A 16,338-nucleotide genomic window follows, 5' to 3' on the forward strand; every position below is an offset into this window, starting at 1 on the left:
GCTTCAGGGAGACTTAGAGCCCCTTCCAGTGCCTAAAGGGGCTCCAAGAGAGCTGGAGAGGGATGTTTGGCAAGGGTTTGGAGGGACAGGACAAGGGGGAATGGCTTCTCACTGTCAGAGGGCGGGGTTAGATGGGATAATGGGAAGAAATTCTTCCCTGTGAGGGTGGTGAGGCCCAGCACAGGCTGCCCAGAGAAGCTGTGGCTGCTCCACCCCTGAAAGTGTCCAAGGCCAGGTTGGATGGGGCTTGGAGCAACCTGGTCTGGTGGAAGGTGTCCCTGCTCATAGCAGGGGATGGAATGAGATGAGCTTTAGTGTCTCTTCCAACCCAAACCATTCCAGGATGCCATGATCTCTTTTGTTTCCTCCACTGAGCCCTGTATTGTGCAATCCTAGATGTGATCTGAGTGATGGTCATAACCAGGAGCAAGGAAAAGGTTGCAAGGTGGGGAGGAGGCCTCTTCTGAATATCCAGATTTTAATTTTGGAGAATACTTTCCAACTCTTTAGTTAAAAGAATTTTTACTAGTGCCAATTGAGGTGGGGTTTTCCCCTCTATTCCAATAGATGATCCTCCAGGATGTTGTTCCCAGTTTTTTTGAAAGTGAAAGGAAACACAAATTATCATAGTAAATGTTTAGAAAAGCTATTATTTTATTAAATAGAGTTGATTTCTTCTCGGATGGTAAAAGAATAAAAACTACCCTCACAATCCATGTCCTGGGACAGCTGGGAAATAGATCTGTAGCTGGTCTTCCCATCACTCGGTAAAACCCCCAAACAAAACGTGCTGATAAATCTCGTGTAACAGCAAAGTTTCTCCATTTATGGTTGGCTGCAGCATCTAATCTGCCTCCAATTCCAGCAGCAGCAGGGATGGGCATGCTGCCATTCTTCCCGAATCAGCACATTGTTGGACAAGCCATCCCAGGACAAAATAATGCTCCAGACAAACCCTCTCCGGGCGAAGCCGTTGTGTCGGGATCACAGCCTTATCCTCAGACCTTGACAACCCTTCCTGCTGGAGCTCTGAGGGCTGGACACACCAAACAACAGAACCAGCTCAAAAGCACTGACACAAATCTGGGGGTAAGGAAGATTGAACACAAATATTTTTTTTCTTTCTTGCATATGGATTTTCTCTTTATTTTAAGAGTTAATGGCAACTTAGTGCAGTTCTTCACCAGATCACAGGATCATCCATGAGACATCTTAAGGTCATTTCAGTAATGAAGAATAGGGAGAGAACAATGATGCTCTTTGGTGGTCCAAGTGACTTAACAAAAGAATCTTCACAATGCTGGAGGGGTTTTTTTTCCATGGGTTTGCCTCATAGTATTTGATGATGAAATTTATCTCGAGGGCAGTGTCTCTTTTAAAGGCTGAAAACTGAACTTGTGGTTGAATTTCGTGGCTAATCAGGAGCAATTCTAGTGTGTGTGTGTGTGTGTGTGTGTGTGTGTGTGTGTGTGTGTGTGTGTGTGTGTGTGTGTGTTTGCATACTTATCTTCCCTGGGAGAACAATGGGATGGGATTCAAGTTGAACCAGAATGGTCTGGTTATTTCAGAAGTTTTTTTTCTGCCATTAACAGAATTTACTTTTTTATAATATACATAAATACTTTGACATTTTTGGGGAAATATATTTGTAATTCAGATTATATCCAGTGTCGGTATCTGTTAGGCAGCTTTGATAGGTTTGTTCCTATTTCACAAAATACACTTTTCATTTTTGAAATCATTTTTTACTGTAATGAAGTGGAATTTTATGTAGGTATAGATACAAAACATAGGGTGTATGAGTATACATATAGAAAATCAGTGTTTTATTTCAGCATTTCATTTGGTTCAAAGGAAATGTGAGCCAGACCTGACACTTCATTTCCACTCATAAACATTTTCCCCTTTTAAGTCCAGGCTTACAAATGGACTGATCAGTGGGATGTGTTGTAATGGCAGATTTCAGACAACATCATCTCTCCAGGGCTCATTTGTCCTTTATTTCCCTGTGTCTCCAAGTGAAAAGAGTTGATTTTGTCTTGGCTGTCTTTAATGCTCACTCCCAGCATCTGGAGTTGTTATGATGATTATTATTCCCTTACTTGCATATAAAAGGTTTTCTGTTGTTTGTTTGTTTTGTAATGTCCTTTAAGAACTTGCAGTCTGAAGAGAAACATTCTTACAAAATAATTTGGAAGGAAAAAGCATAGGCAGTGTGTCCAGATCGTTGTCCCCAGGATTTATTTTAAAAGTTTTGTTTCATAGGGCTAAGGTTTTTTTTCCAAACCCTTTTGGGACATTTACCTTATTTCTGACAAATTTGATAAAAATATAATGCAAACTGCCCTGTCCACTTTTTTCACAGACTCCCTTGAAAAAACAGACTTCACTGCTTGGGGAACCACCAAAAGAAATTCGTCTGAGCACCAACCCCTACTTGAATTTGGCAAGTGTGTTGCCTGGGATGTGCCTGCCAGGTAAGCAAATGTTTCATGGCTTTAATTGCAAGTTTCCACAGCCAGAGTGTGGCAAATGTTTACTCTATTTGGCTGGTAGATCCAGTGACCACAAAATTTGTCCTCAAGGGAATTTTACAGTCTGTATTAAAATTTCGGTGTCCTGATAGTTAATATTTCGTTTGGGAAGGGTAAATTCTCAGAGGTTTCAGTTCTCAGAGGCTTCCTGGTGTAGACAAACTTGTAGAAGCCTTTCACTTCATAGTAGCACTGATTAGTTTGGAGCACAGCCTAATGTGAAGAGGCAAATTTCTGGCTTAATCCCAGAATACAACCTAATTTGTGTGTTTTATACAGCCCGTGTGTTTGTACAAACTGTGTGTTCTTTGTGTTCCCAGCAGCAATTGCCAGCAAAGCCTCCAATCCACAGCAGCAGACTGGCCTTCCAAACAATGTGGTGGATGCTGCTGTGTCTCAGGGAACTGCATCACAACATGCAATGGAGAACTATTTCAGTTACTCTCAGCAGCCTGGGGAGTACACACAGGTACGTGTTTTGCAGCCTGGTTTGTCCCTTGGAGCTCAGCCAGCAGGAATTCTGGCAGACATCCCTGAGATCCCTCCCAGAACTGCTCATTGTTTTCTCTGTGTGCTCCTGATGCACTTCTTGGCACACGTGTGGCCTGACAGCCCTGAGTGCAGCTGGACAGCTCTGCCCAGCATCATGAACCACTCCTGGGCTCCCTGCACCCAAACCCACCCTCCTCTTGAGACTGAACCTCTTCACTGGCACTTCATCTCTGTCAGTGTTCAGGATAGATTTAGCACAAAGTACATTCCCTGCTGAAATCATAACCCTTGGAAAATTGCTTCTTGAGAGCCTGGGCTCAGGGCAGTCACTACAAAAATGACTTCTTATGACTTCTACCTTGGCTTTTGTCTGTCTTCAAAACTCTGAAGTTTTTCTCTTTCCCTTCCTGAGAAGCTTTTAAATCTTTTTGAGCTTTGGCTGGATCCCAGAGAGGAGTGTTCTGCCTTCCAGCAGTTCCTGCATAGCCTGGGGAATTTTTGCAGTCTCTCCTGCTGGTTTCACTGCATGGGGTGTCTTCCCATGTGCCCCACGTGGTGATCAGAGCATGGCCATAAGGGGGGGAGTCTGGGGAGTATTGCAGTGCTGAGAGCAAGTTCCACAGGCATTGGGACACTGGTGACCAGACCCACCTCCTGGATCAGATCTGGTGGCCAAAAGGGGCTCCAGGAGAGCTGGACAGGGACTTGGGACAATGGTCTGGAGGGACAGGAGAAGGGGAATGGCTTCCCACTGCCAGAGGGCAGGGTTAGATGGGATATTGGGAAGAATTTCTTCCCTGTGAGGGTGGTGAGGCCCTGGCACAGGTTGCCCAGAGAAACTGTGGCTGCCCCATCCCTGGAAGTGTCCAAGGCCAGGTTGGAGAGGGCTTGGAGCAACCTGGGCTAGTGGAAGGTGTTCTCCCCATCCCTCCAAGCAGGGGACTTGGAACTGGATAGTCTTGAAGGTCTTTCCAACCAAAACCATTCTTTGATTCTATGATTCTGTGAACATTTTGTTTTAATCTGATTATGGGCTTTAAATTTATTTTGATGTCTCCTGGAGGTAGTTTCTAAGCCCAAATCTGTAAACTACTATCCAAAAAAATCAGCAGTACCGTACTGTTAGTGTTATCAGTATTACCTTGACTACCATGAAGAACTCAAATGGTGTCACATTGCTGCAAAAGTGCCACATGTCACCATCCAGCCCTATTGCACTGTCTGCTCCTTCCATGTAACTGTACCTGCATCACTGCCAGGGCAGCGGTGCCTTGTGTGTCTTTTAAGCACTTAATCATAGTTTTAAATGTTTGATTTGAGCTTTATCACTTGTATTAAATGTGTTTTGATGCATCTTGGAGAGCTTTGAGGCTGTAAGAATTGTAGACAGCCATGGGAGAGGATTTTTCCTCCTTTATAGGAGGCTGTTCAGCAGTGGTATCATTATGCTCAGGCACCTCACTCTACCCAGGCCAGAGTGGATGGGTTTGAAAATGAAGCCTCTGAGGTGAGAAATACCTTTATTTTCTTGCTGTTTCCACTGGCTGTTTCTCCCATGAGCTGTGAGGCTGCTTTAGACACTGCTTTGTGTGCTAGGAGTGGCTGCTGTGGGGACCTCAGGAATGAGGGGCTGGAGAGCGTGGGATGAGGGGTGCTGCATGGTCACCTGCTGCAGGGCAGCCCTGCACTCCCTGGGATTCATACTCAAATTATCCCCTCTAAAAGCCTACAATCCAGAGTTAGCTGTAAATTCAGGAATATTAAAATACTCCCACCAAGAAACAGCCCACTATAATGGTATTCCCAGTGTTGAATTTCCGAGTACTGAAGGACTGTTTCTTGCCCAAACTGAGGTTTCTGTGACCAAGGAGAAGGACACTCTTTTAAGGAATTATGTAAAGTAAACTATCCCCAAATCCCACATTTTGCTCAAGGAATCACTGCACACCCAAGCTGCTGTGAATGGCACCTCCTGTTAGTGGGACTCAGGTATTTTCATACCTGCTGAGTGCTCATCACTATAGCAAGTAAAAATGAATGATTAAACCTCTTTTCTTTCCACTCCTGGTTGATCCTGGATCCCATTCTGCATTTAGGAATCTACAGGTGGATCTTACCCAGACTACAGTACCTGCTTGCAGGTTGTGCCTCCCCTTTTGAGTGGAGCCCAGGGATCCCAGCAGGCATCCCAGCTTCCTCCCCCAAATCCGTTCTCTAAGGTGAGAGGAGATGGAGCAGAACGGCTGCAGATGCTTCTTACTTGTCTTGTGCTGCCACCGAGTGGACTTCGGGCCCACGGCAAGCCAAGGCAGAGCTTTCCCACTGCATTCCTGCTCCTGAGTTGCTCAGGATCACACACAGTTCCTGGTGGGTGTGATAAGGGGTTGGGCAGGATGTGCCAGTGTCAGACCCCCTTGGAGCCCCCAGGTGCAGGGGATCAGTGCATTAATGAGTGGTGGCTCTTTTTAGGGAAAGGGCACAAGCACTGACTCAGGAGCTGGACCTTAAAGCCGATGGAGTCAGACCTTGGGAGTCGCTTCCCAGCTCTTGGTCCTTGGTAATTCCCAGTCTGGAGTGTTATTTATTGACAGTGTTTGCTGTGGCTCATGTCACTTGTTTTCTTCTTGCCCTCAGGTGACTCCAGCCCGGAGTGAGAAGCGCAGCTCCTCGTACCTCATTTCCTCCCCAGAGCCCGGCCCCGTGGAATTCCCGGCTCCGGGATCCACAGTGCGTTACACAGAGTCCTCCCTCAAAAAAAAACGTGTGTATTGAGCCTGGAACCCTCCCTCCTGCCTGGAGGGGACAAGGCAGGCCTGGACCTCTGCTATTTATTGCTGCCTTAACTCCACACACGTCATCCTGCTCCCTGGGTGGTTGTGGTGGCCCAGGAGGAGCCCCCTCTGTCACGGCACATCCAGGGACACGGTACGTATCTGAGGGGTGGCTGGTCCTTGGTGGTCTCACTTTCCCTCGGGAGAAGAGGGGACAGTGTTGGCTTTGTCACCTGCCCCACAGAGCAGCTGAGGGCCAGAGCACAGTGACTTGGGAGCTGTGGCAGCTCCACCAGCTGAAAGCAATAAATCCCTGAGGAAGGGAAGCTGATCCTTTCTCCAGTCCTCAGGCTGAGGAACTTAAAAGAGGAAGTCTTGATAGTAATTATTTTGTATTTTTTTAACTCAGAATGTGTGGTTTTTTTCCAACCTGACTTTTTCCAGGATTAAGAGTTCTGCATTTACAGCCTTGGTATTTTTAATATTTCCTCTGAGTCCTGGAATGAAGCGATACCAAATGTATTCCAAGAGCCTCGGTGATGTTCTCAATAAATGGCTGGTAAAAGGAAGATGTTTTACTGTGCTGCCTTGGAATTTTCAGTGGGATTTAGATAGGTGACAGTTGGACAGTGGAGTAACCTTTATCTGCTTTTAGGCTGAGAATCCACAGCTTTTCCTGGGAGGCAGTGATTTCCAGTGTGTGGATGTACCCGTCTAACACAGGGGGTGTGGTGAAGCCCCTCCTCCTTCCACAGGTGTGTGGGACAGCTGAGCCAGGTGTGTCCCAGCTCTTCCAGGGCCACCCACAGCCATTGTTTCCCAGATTGAGTGTATTTTCCTTTTTCCCTTCTCTTTTTTTTTTTTAAGACTTCTTATATTTTTAGCTTATTAATTAAGAATTGTTCTTTTCTGCTGTCAGTCTTCATAGTTAAAGATTAGCAATCCTTACTTTTGTAGTTGGTGTTGAGAGGTAAAGGAGGAGCCAGCCCTCATTCCAAGGAATCCTTGGAATCCTTTGCCTTGGAATCATGCAGCAAATCCATTTGGACTGAGTTCACCGAGGCCACAACCTTCCTTACTCTTCCTAGTTAATACTGAAGCCATTTTTCAATACTGATTTTTTTTAAATAAAAAAAAAAGTTTTAAACTTTGCCTTCTAGGCTTTGGGATGTGATCAGGATCCGTATTTTCAAAGCTTAAAAACAAAAAATTCCAATCACAATCCCTCCTCCCTCAGCTGCTGGGCTCTGGAACTGGCCCACCCTTTGTGCACAAACAGAGAACAGGAGCCTTTCTGGGATTCTACCTGTATGTATTGATAAATTCACTTGTAATATTTTGTTCCAACTGTTTGTATATGCAACTTTCTCAACTTGTTACACTTTTCAATGAAAATAAATTGTTGGTACATATTTCAAGTGGTTTTCTGTGGGAGAAAAACTGTCCTGGACTACTTCAGTCAGGTTAGATAGGGAAAGGTTGTTTTTAAACATGTTCTGACCACTATTCGTATGGAAGTTTTATTTGAAAAGTTCTTTCTGTTTTTAATTTATAATTAAAAAGGTAGGCACATGGAGAAAAAAAAAAGTTCTTTAATAATTTGTTTGTATAAAGAGTAACAAAGTGCTTACAGATTTAACTCAGCTTCCTAAGTGACATACAGAAACAACAGGTAACACTGTAAAAATAAATCTGACCTCGTTGGAGCTCATAATTACAATTTGATATGTATATATTTATATATATATAAAGACATCTTCCTATTATTGCCAGAACCGAGTATCTCCTCAAAGCATTTTCAAACTGTGGCAGGAAAACATTATAGCCCAAATTTGGGGTCAGCAGAAGGTTCCAGTTAAACCACTGTTGAATGAAGCCTGAGGGGTCACAGCCAAGAGCTGCTCAGAGGGAAATGATCCCGTGGGCTCTCCTCAGGTAACTGCACATGGGGCTCGGGCTGGGAGTCAAGTGGTGGTTAAGGAATACATGTCCCAGCTGTTCCTGGGGTGCTCAGGCCTCTCTTTTCCTTTAGACAATGACCCCCAGGTTCTGCACATGGATTTGTTTCTTTTCCATCCCCAAGTGTGTCATTAATCCCTTCCCTTCCTGTCCTTCACCCACAGCACGAGCTGAGGAGCAGCATCACGCAGCTTCAGTGGGCAACATGTGTAATGGGGAGGGGAGACAGGAAAAGCAAATCTGTTTATCCAAAAACTTCACTGAAATGCACAGCTGTACCCACCCCTCCACTCTGTCTTGGTTGGTATTTTTGAACACAACACTTTTTTTTTTTTAAATACATGTAAGAGCTCAGAACTGTGGCCTGGTGGGTTAAGATGAGCTGAGAATTTTAGCTTTGCATTTTTATGCCAGAGTTGGTTTTTTTTTTTGTTACTAACATTTAAGTAAGTGCACATGAAGAATATTTGTCAGGCAGACGTTAAAGCTGCCTCAAAACTCTGTAAAATTATTAAATGGCTGTATTGTGCCTTCTTATATGCACTGGCTCAGGTTTGAGATGTGAGAGCTGGCACTGAGAACTGCAGTGGGTTTTGTCCCCACACTCAGTTCACACCATCACATCAATCAGGGCAGTCCCAATTGTGGCACAACCATCATCAGATAAGGATAAAACTGCCCTGCGATAAAAGCAGCAAAGGAGCTGCAGCTCTTGTTCCTCCCAGACCTTTAAATTCATTTGATCCAACTAAAATTCAAAAGGAAAGCTGTTGGCAAAAGAATCCTTTCCCCACATGGGCCCAGTCAGAGTACAAATTACAGTAGTTAAAAAAAAATGAAGAGCCTTGGCCTTATGTGTTTTTGATGCACATTAAGTACTGACAGTATAAAAGAAATTAATTACATTTTACTCATAATTGTTTCAAATCCTTGGATCAAGTTGTGGAAGGTCGTGCGCTCATCGTGTTTGTATATCCAGCACTTCCTCATCAGCTGGTCCACCTGGAACAGGGACAGGGACATTTTTAAAGGAGAGGAACATCTCATTGGGTTTTCCAGTAAAGACAGCAGAGCAGATTCCCACTGCTATGAACAGAAACACCTTGGGTTGGTCAGGATCATTAAGGACCTAAACCAGAGGGGTTTTTTTAAGTTGAGGTCGTAACAGCTTCACCTACAGGAGTGCTACACACCCAGAAAGGCTGTATTGCAAAAATTAGAAGGATTCCAACTGAATTTTCATGGATACAGGTATTACAGCAAGTCCTTAACCCCTCTGAAGGGACAACACCAACTTGGGAATGTTAATATCAAAAACCATCTTAAAATAATGCTTCCAAACCTTGGAAATGCCTTTTTCACAGCATAGGTGAAGGTTTTCCTACCAGAGTGGCCAGGCCTAGTTAACCATGGACCTCTGGTGTTAATTCAGTGTCCAAGGACAAGGCTCTGGCTCCAGGAGCATCCGTATCCGCCCCTTACCTCCTCTGGGCAGGTGGGTGGTCGTGGCAAACGCTTGTCGTCCTGCAGGACACGCACCAGCCGTGCCACCGTCATCTGGCCCTGCGTGGGGCCGATCATCTTCAGAAATTCCTGTGGGAAAAGCAAGAGTCAGCTGGGCATCCCTCAGCCAGCACAAAAAAGAACCACAAGGATTGTTTTCCTAAGATAAATCAGTCCAGTGGAAGGTGTCCCTGCCCATGGAAGGGGGAATGATGAGCTTTAAGGTCCCTCCCAACCCAAGCTGGTCTGGGATTGTACAATTCCACCTCTTTTTTTCCAAAAATATCAAAATTATGGGATTTCAGCAGCTTCAGCAGCCTTTCTGTCACAAGCACTTACTGCCATGGGACTGGACTCGGAGTCACAGTAGGTGAGCAGTTCATAGAGCGTCACCCCAAAGGACCAGACATCTGAGGCAATGTAGAACTTGCTCTGCAGCAAACACTCCGGGGCATACCTGGGGATCCAAGGGACAGCATTATTAAAGCCAGCTCTGGAGGCACATTCCGTGTTTGTAGAGTCCTTGTACCATAGTTAATGTGGGATGCCAAGTAAATAGTAAAATGTAGCAAATAAGGTACAGTTGTTAGAACTCACTGTGAAACTAAAGGAAACGGAAACCAAAATAGTGGGAAAATTAAGTGCAGGAAAAAATAAATGGCACAAGAGTACAGTCTACCAGGTGCCTTTTCCATGTTCTCATGGTGTATCTTTACTTGGGCCTGTTATAAAAACAGGAAGAACCTTGAGGATGCCCAAAGCCTGAGGGCACAGGAGCAGAGCAGGCCATGCCCTGCCCAGCGTGGCTGCAGGAGGAGGGTTGTGGGGCAGTACCAGAACACGGGGCTGTCGCGGTCGTCCTTGACCGTGTAATATTCCTTGTCGGTCTCAATGGCCTTGGTGAGCCCGAAGTCCCCAATCTTCACCCTGTTCTCACTTTCCACAAGGACGTTTCTCGCTGCCAGGTCACGGTGCACGTACTGACAGGAGCCCAAGTAGTCCATTCCCTGAGAGAAGAAAGAAAGCCTGTCATCCTTAGTCCTCCAATATTTTAATCCCTGTTTTTCTGCACTTCGTGCTTCACATGGTCTGACCACGCTCTGCACTCATGTCTTCCTCCCTTTAGACTTGCACCTTGCTCCTTCCCTCTTGCCAACCCACACTCCCAGTGCTGCCCTCCCTCCTAATACTCCAAATTCTGCAGCAGGAACAACTTTTCAAAACAACTTTTAAGCAAGGGAACATCTTAATTATTCCTCCTCTGATCTTTGTGCCAGTAGCACCCATAGCAGGGGAGAGACTGCTTTAGGATTCAGGTCCTTGGGGACAGAAAAGGAGAATGGGTTTGTTCCTGACCTCTTTTTCTCTTCACTCTGTTTGATTAGATATTAAACCGATCCAACCGCTCCGGTCCCACTCACCTTACAGATCTGAACTGCGTATCTGAGCAGCTGCTTGAGATTGATTTTGTTCTTGTTCCGTGGGAGATACTCCTTTAGGCTCCCAGAGGGAAGAAATTCCATGATGAGCTTAATCCCACTTCCTCCTAAAACCAGAGCATGTTTAGTTTGCACACGTGATGCTTCTCAGGCCATGAATACCAACAACTTTTGAACAAGCCTGCAGCACTGGTAGCTGAATCCCATTATCCATCACTCTACCAATCCAGGAGAACCCGTTCCTGGCAGGACATTTATAAAATGCTTTAACCCTTAAAGCAGTGTATGCTTTTAATATTCTACACAATTTACCATCTTCTGTGCAGATGCCCTTGTATTTGACGATGTTGTCATGATAGAGATTCCTCAGGATTTCTATTTCCTTCTTGAGGTCAGCAATGTGGTTCCCTCCACTCTCTGGCTTTAGGGATTTCACTGCCACTTGCTCCCCTGTGTTGTCACCTTCTGGGTCGTATCTGCAGAGTTCAACCTTGCCAAAGTGGCCCTAATTGGGAGAGAAAAGAGCATTATTGGGAACACTGTTCACTGACAGCAACACTAAAGCACTATTTTAGGTGTTTATGATCCACATCTCCCTGCTGTGACACAGCACATGGCTGTGGGGACACACACACACACAGAGATCCGTGTTCTGTGTCTGACATTCCTCTTACCTCTCCCAAATCCCGGATTCTTTTCAAGAACCGTTTCTCAAAGAGAGTGGGATCGACCTCGGTAACGGGCTTCTTCTCCGACACAATATCAGGATCTAGGAGTGGAAAAAAATGGTTAGAAAAAATCTGGACAGAAAAAAAATGGACAGAAAAATCTGTCCCAGGTTAGACAGATTCCTGCATGGACACCTCAGTCTCAATACCCCAAAGCATCCTTGCTCACTTCAGTCTACTGCTATTACTGTGCCTATCCCACTGTCACAATTTTCCTGCTTTCTGGCAGGGAATTCCTCCATACCTACAGGCCAGTCTATCCCTTGCTGATCCTCCCTCCCTTTGTGGGTTGGTTGCTGGGTCTGCTTCCAGATCCAGTTTTCTCTGGGTGTACTTCCCACCCTGTAGTAATTACTCAGCTTCCCTGAGTATTTACTACATCTGCATCTACAGACCTGGTTAGTCCCTGTTGCAGGGACACAACACAGCTGTCAGCACAGCCAACAGGGAAGACAGAAGTCAGGTGTCCAGTTTAACCAAATAAATCAGCCTTGGGTTGGAACAAGATGATCCTTAAGGTCCCTCCCAACCCAAACCATTCCAGGATTCCATGATCCCTACCCCCATGCCTTACTTTGCTCCTCCAGTTTGTTGATGTCCCTCATGATGGCCCTGAAGAAGGGTCTCTGGTGGGGGTCGTAGTTCATGCACTGTTTCATCAGGTCTGCCAGCTCCTTGCATGACGGCGTGGCCAGCACGAAGTGCCCCTCGTAGAACCTCTCCTTCTGTGGGCACAAACAGACACTCCTGAGTGAACTGTAGCCTCAAAACCTCAGGATTCTGAGCTGAAGGAATGCTTAGACTCAGGGATCTAAGAGGTTCTGCATCAGAAGACCATTAAATCCTTAACTTGTCGTGAACTTTGCCAAGGAAATCCCCCTTTTCAGCTGGAACTCTGATCTCCTACCAGTAGAGAATTACTGTTGTGCTGCATCTGCTGTTGTTTGGAGCAACCAGTTAACACACATGAAGTTTTTACACTTTTTTAAAAGATTTCACTTTTCAGAAGTTATTTTCTGCCAGGTTTGCCACATTCCTCATGTACCAGGACAAATGGCCGAGGGGAAACACTTGCCAAGGACACACTGGCTGCTCCTCAGGAGGTACCAGCACTGGGGCAGGGGGGATGAAGGGTGGTTTTGTGCATTCCCAAGCTCTGCGGAGCTATCCCACATGCAGGAAGGGGGTTGGAGCCAGGGCAGGGAGTTCCTGATCCAGCCTGGGCAGTGACTCAGGCACTCGGACATTTCCTTCGCTGCCTTGCTCCATCACGTTGCCAGCACAACAAAACTTCCAGAATGAGAAAGCACATTTGGAACAGATGCAATGAACACAAACTGCCAGCAGAACAGCACAAGATATTTCAATTATTTAGGATTCAGAGTGAACCACAATGGTGTCCCACAGGAGACCATCTGGAACTGGTGTCTGAAAGAAACAGGAGCAGAACCACGGAGCTGACTGGGAGAACCTCACTCAGCTTCCAGCTGGGCACAGGGGTTAGAAAAGGCTGGGAGAGCTGGGGGTGTTCATCTAGAGAAGGCTCCAGGGAGACCTTAGAGCCCCTTCCAGTGCCTAAAGGGGCTCCAGGAGAGCTGGAGAGGGACTTGGAACAAGGAGGAATGGCTTCCCACTGCAAGAGAGCAGGGTTAGATGGGATACCGGGAAGGAATTCATGGCTGTGAGGGTGATGAGGCCCAGCACTGGTTGCCCAGAGAAGCTGTGGCTGCCCCATCCCTGGAAGTGTCCAAAGCCAGGCTGGATGGGGCTTGGAGCAAGCTGGGATAGTGGAAGGTGTCCCTGCCCATGGTAGGGGGTGGAACAGGATGAGCTCTGAGGTCCCTTCCACCCCAAACCAGTCAGGGATTCTGTGAAAAGGACCAGTGTGAGCCCATCAGAAGTTGTGTTCAATCACTGCTGTGCTCCAACAACGTCAGGTTGAAGTAATAATTAGCAATTTCTGATGTAAGGACAAGAATTCCTGCTGCAACCTGTGGCAATCCAGATGGGATCAGCCCCTTATCCAGTCCAGCTGAGCTGGTTTCCTGCGAGCTGAAAGAACTCAAACGGGGTTTGGAAACTGAAGTGCCAAAGGGGATGGATCTGAACTGCCAAAGCAAAGTTTGTGTAACATGGTTTTACCTCTGCCAGTGTCTTGTCTTTCAGTGGAATTTCTCCATTGTAGCAGATTTCCCACAGGGTTGTACCAAAGCTCCACTTATCTGCTGCAATGCTCAGATTTTTGGAGTCTTCAACACACTCAGGTGCAATCCAGGGAATTCGCTCAACGCGTTCTTGGATAAAACACAGGATCCACATTGTGGGGTGAATATCAGGAGTGGAAAACCAGCCTTCGACTGAATTAGTCTAACAGCTGCTTAACTAAAATAAACTGAAGCTGCAGTATTTGTCCAGTTTTGGGGAAATGTTGATTCTCAAATCCCTGTTCCCAGAACGATGTTCCTGTGGCTTTTACAAGGAGCCATCCAGAAACAGATTCCCTTCTGTCCTATCTCATGAGATGTAACCTTTTTTTAAGAGAAATTGATACTCTAAGCACCCACTGTGTAGTTCTCAGATCCGTAAAAGCTGATAACTTCTATTCTAGAGCCAGTTCTGGCTGGTATAAATGATATTTCTTCCTTTCCCATTCCCCACCACACTAGAGATCCCATTCTTGGCCATACCTTGCCTGGACAGCACCGTTATGGGTATTCCTGGGTCGCTCAGCTTTATGAAAGGACCATATTCAGTATCAATTCCCTCTCTTGCCAGAAGGATGTTTTTAGTGCACACATTCCCATGGACCAAATCCTTATCCTCCTACAGAAAAGTTGGAAAAGAACAGTGAGTGCTCCAGCATATCCAACCATGGGGGACCACTCTAATATACTCCAAGCTGAAATCCAAAAAGCTTGGAAAAAACTGGAGAAAAAAAAGGAAAGGAGAAGTAGGGAAACATACTGTTCACACTTAAGCACTTGTATTTTCCTGGGTGGAAAATTAGGCTGCAGCAGCCCCCGGCAATGCCTTTGCCAAGGTGCCTCTTACCAGGTAGCTCAGGGCACTTGCAAGTTGTTTGGCGACTTTGAATTTCCAAGGAGTTGTCAGGACTTCACTTTTCCGATGCATAAACAGATCCAGAGGCCCAAACTCCACAAACTCTTCAACCATGATATCTGCAAAGTCAGGGGCACCAAGTCAGTACTGCAATAACCAGTGTCTGGAGTCATTTCACGGGCCTGTCACCATGTCCCCTCTGCTCCCAGGCCAGAGGTTATCCAATGTCTTTGTTTCACTCTCCTCAGGGTTTATTTCAGTGCCCAGAGTCCACATTAAAAGCCTGAGTGGTTTCGTGTAGTAAATGAACAGTAAACCCAAACAAAGCATTTCAAAGCCCACAGGGTAGAGCCTTCCCAGGGAAAAACCTCCTACCAAAAGGCTGGTTTGTATCGACACTGTTACTGTCTCTCTGGCATTCCAGCCTTAGGGAATCACCCGTATTCAAAGACAGTGTTGGAAGGGGAAACTTTTTAACAGAAAGGACTTTGCAGCTGCTTTGCTGTTCCAATTCCACTCTTGAAAACTCAAGAGGCAGAGCTGCCAAGCCCATCTCCCCTGTGCCAGTGCCAAGCTCAAAGACTGCCCTGTCCTTCCCAAACTGCTCCTGGGAATGTTTCCTGGACTCACTTTCCACATCCCGGATGCAGACGCCGTGGAGGAGCACGATGTGCTTGTGGGACACCTGCCTCATCATGCTGGCTGTCTCAAAGAAGGCCTGTGGGAAGGGGACAGAGGTCAGCACTGAACTGCTGCTCCTGGTGCCAGCTTTCCAGGAGTTTAACAAATCCAGAGCATCAGGGAACAAAACCTCGTATAAAATCACTGCTTTTAGCCACATGAACAGTGGTGGGGATGTGCCATCCCACTGCCTAAAACCACGAGCTGTGCCTTCAGCATTTTCCCACCCCCAACCCCTTTTTTTCAAGACTTTTCAGAGTTATCCACTGTTGGAAATGATATAACTTTCCTAATTAATTTTTTTAATTACTGGTTTAAATTAATTTTTTAATTAATTGTTTTAATTAACCATAAACAGTGTATTCATCATAAGCAGTGTAATTTTCCACATTAGGCAGCACATAGCTAAAGTTTTTTTCACAGCTATTGTTAAGAGTTTGATTGGAAAATCCGTGGAATTTTAATTTTGCTAAACTAACCCCAATAAGCTCCAATGAACAAAGCCTGGGGGAGCTGAAAGCTGGACACCTGGAATGCAGAATTTATAGCCCTCCAAGGATATGTTGCAGTAACCAGAAGATAAAGAAGAGACTTAACAAAGACTAACAATTCAGCATGTGCTGGAAACTCCCTATCTGGGAAAAAGATAATAAAAAGACAGAAAATGTGAACTAATTAGCAGGAGAAGTGAGAAATCAATAAGCAATAGAAGATAGAATGCTAATTAATAAAGAGAATTATATCATTTAGAAGCAATAAACACTCATTTCTTTGTTTAATAAAAAGGTGTAAATAGGTGAAAAGTTCTGAAAGTCTTATACATGTAAGTGGAGCCATTCCCTAAGTACCCAAGGCTGGAGTAAAGTCATACTAGTTCTAATTTCTAATACTAAAAAAAATAGAGTTTGATTTATCTTGATGTTTTCAGTGACAACACAAGGCCCAGTATTTGCAGGACACACAAAAAGGAACAACTTGCCAAGGAAATATCTCTGTGGCTGGGGTCCAGGACTTTGAGCAGGACTTTAATCTCTTTTTCATTTTGATATCCTTCGTTCTCATCATCCTTGAGGTTGAGCATCCCTGAGTAAATCTGTGTTCTCGTCCCTCTTCCAAGGTGTTCACCCTGAGACACAACACACCAAAAGTTTCTCAGACACAGAGCAAACAA

General features: G+C 45.5%; 2 protein-coding genes across 3 annotated transcripts in view; one reads left to right on the forward strand and one right to left on the reverse strand.

Annotated features, from left to right (window-relative positions):
• The window catches only part of RAVER2 (ribonucleoprotein, PTB binding 2), a 28,449-nt gene extending 21,237 nt beyond the window's left edge, over positions 1–7,212 (forward strand). Inside the window, 6 exon segments of the mRNA XM_032696688.1 lie at positions 866–1,089; positions 2,366–2,477; positions 2,858–3,003; positions 4,447–4,533; positions 5,123–5,245; positions 5,661–7,212. Coding sequence (XP_032552579.1) covers positions 866–1,089; positions 2,366–2,477; positions 2,858–3,003; positions 4,447–4,533; positions 5,123–5,245; positions 5,661–5,798 — 830 coding nt within the window. The 3' untranslated portion in view covers positions 5,799–7,212.
• Positions 7,213–7,369: 157 nt separating this feature from the next.
• The window catches only part of JAK1 (Janus kinase 1), a 51,512-nt gene continuing 42,543 nt past the window's right edge, over positions 7,370–16,338 (reverse strand). Inside the window, exons 12-24 of one of the 2 annotated variants that reach the window (XM_032697110.1) lie at positions 16,147–16,293; positions 15,117–15,204; positions 14,478–14,605; positions 14,114–14,249; positions 13,569–13,720; positions 12,001–12,151; positions 11,373–11,467; positions 11,011–11,203; positions 10,681–10,805; positions 10,094–10,266; positions 9,599–9,716; positions 9,239–9,349; positions 7,370–8,758 (exon numbers count right to left, since the gene is read on the reverse strand). In XM_032697110.1, coding sequence (XP_032553001.1) covers positions 8,657–8,758; positions 9,239–9,349; positions 9,599–9,716; positions 10,094–10,266; positions 10,681–10,805; positions 11,011–11,203; positions 11,373–11,467; positions 12,001–12,151; positions 13,569–13,720; positions 14,114–14,249; positions 14,478–14,605; positions 15,117–15,204; positions 16,147–16,293 — 1,719 coding nt within the window. In that variant the 3' untranslated portion in view covers positions 7,370–8,656. The remainder of the gene's footprint in view (positions 8,759–9,238; positions 9,350–9,598; positions 9,717–10,093; positions 10,267–10,680; positions 10,806–11,010; positions 11,204–11,372; positions 11,468–12,000; positions 12,152–13,568; positions 13,721–14,113; positions 14,250–14,477; positions 14,606–15,116; positions 15,205–16,146; positions 16,294–16,338) is intronic. The other variant, XM_032697109.1, reaches the window with a different exon arrangement.

The sequence above is a fragment of the Chiroxiphia lanceolata genome, chromosome 9 (genome assembly GCF_009829145.1).
Source record: "Chiroxiphia lanceolata isolate bChiLan1 chromosome 9, bChiLan1.pri, whole genome shotgun sequence".
NCBI lineage: Eukaryota > Metazoa > Chordata > Aves > Passeriformes > Pipridae > Chiroxiphia > Chiroxiphia lanceolata.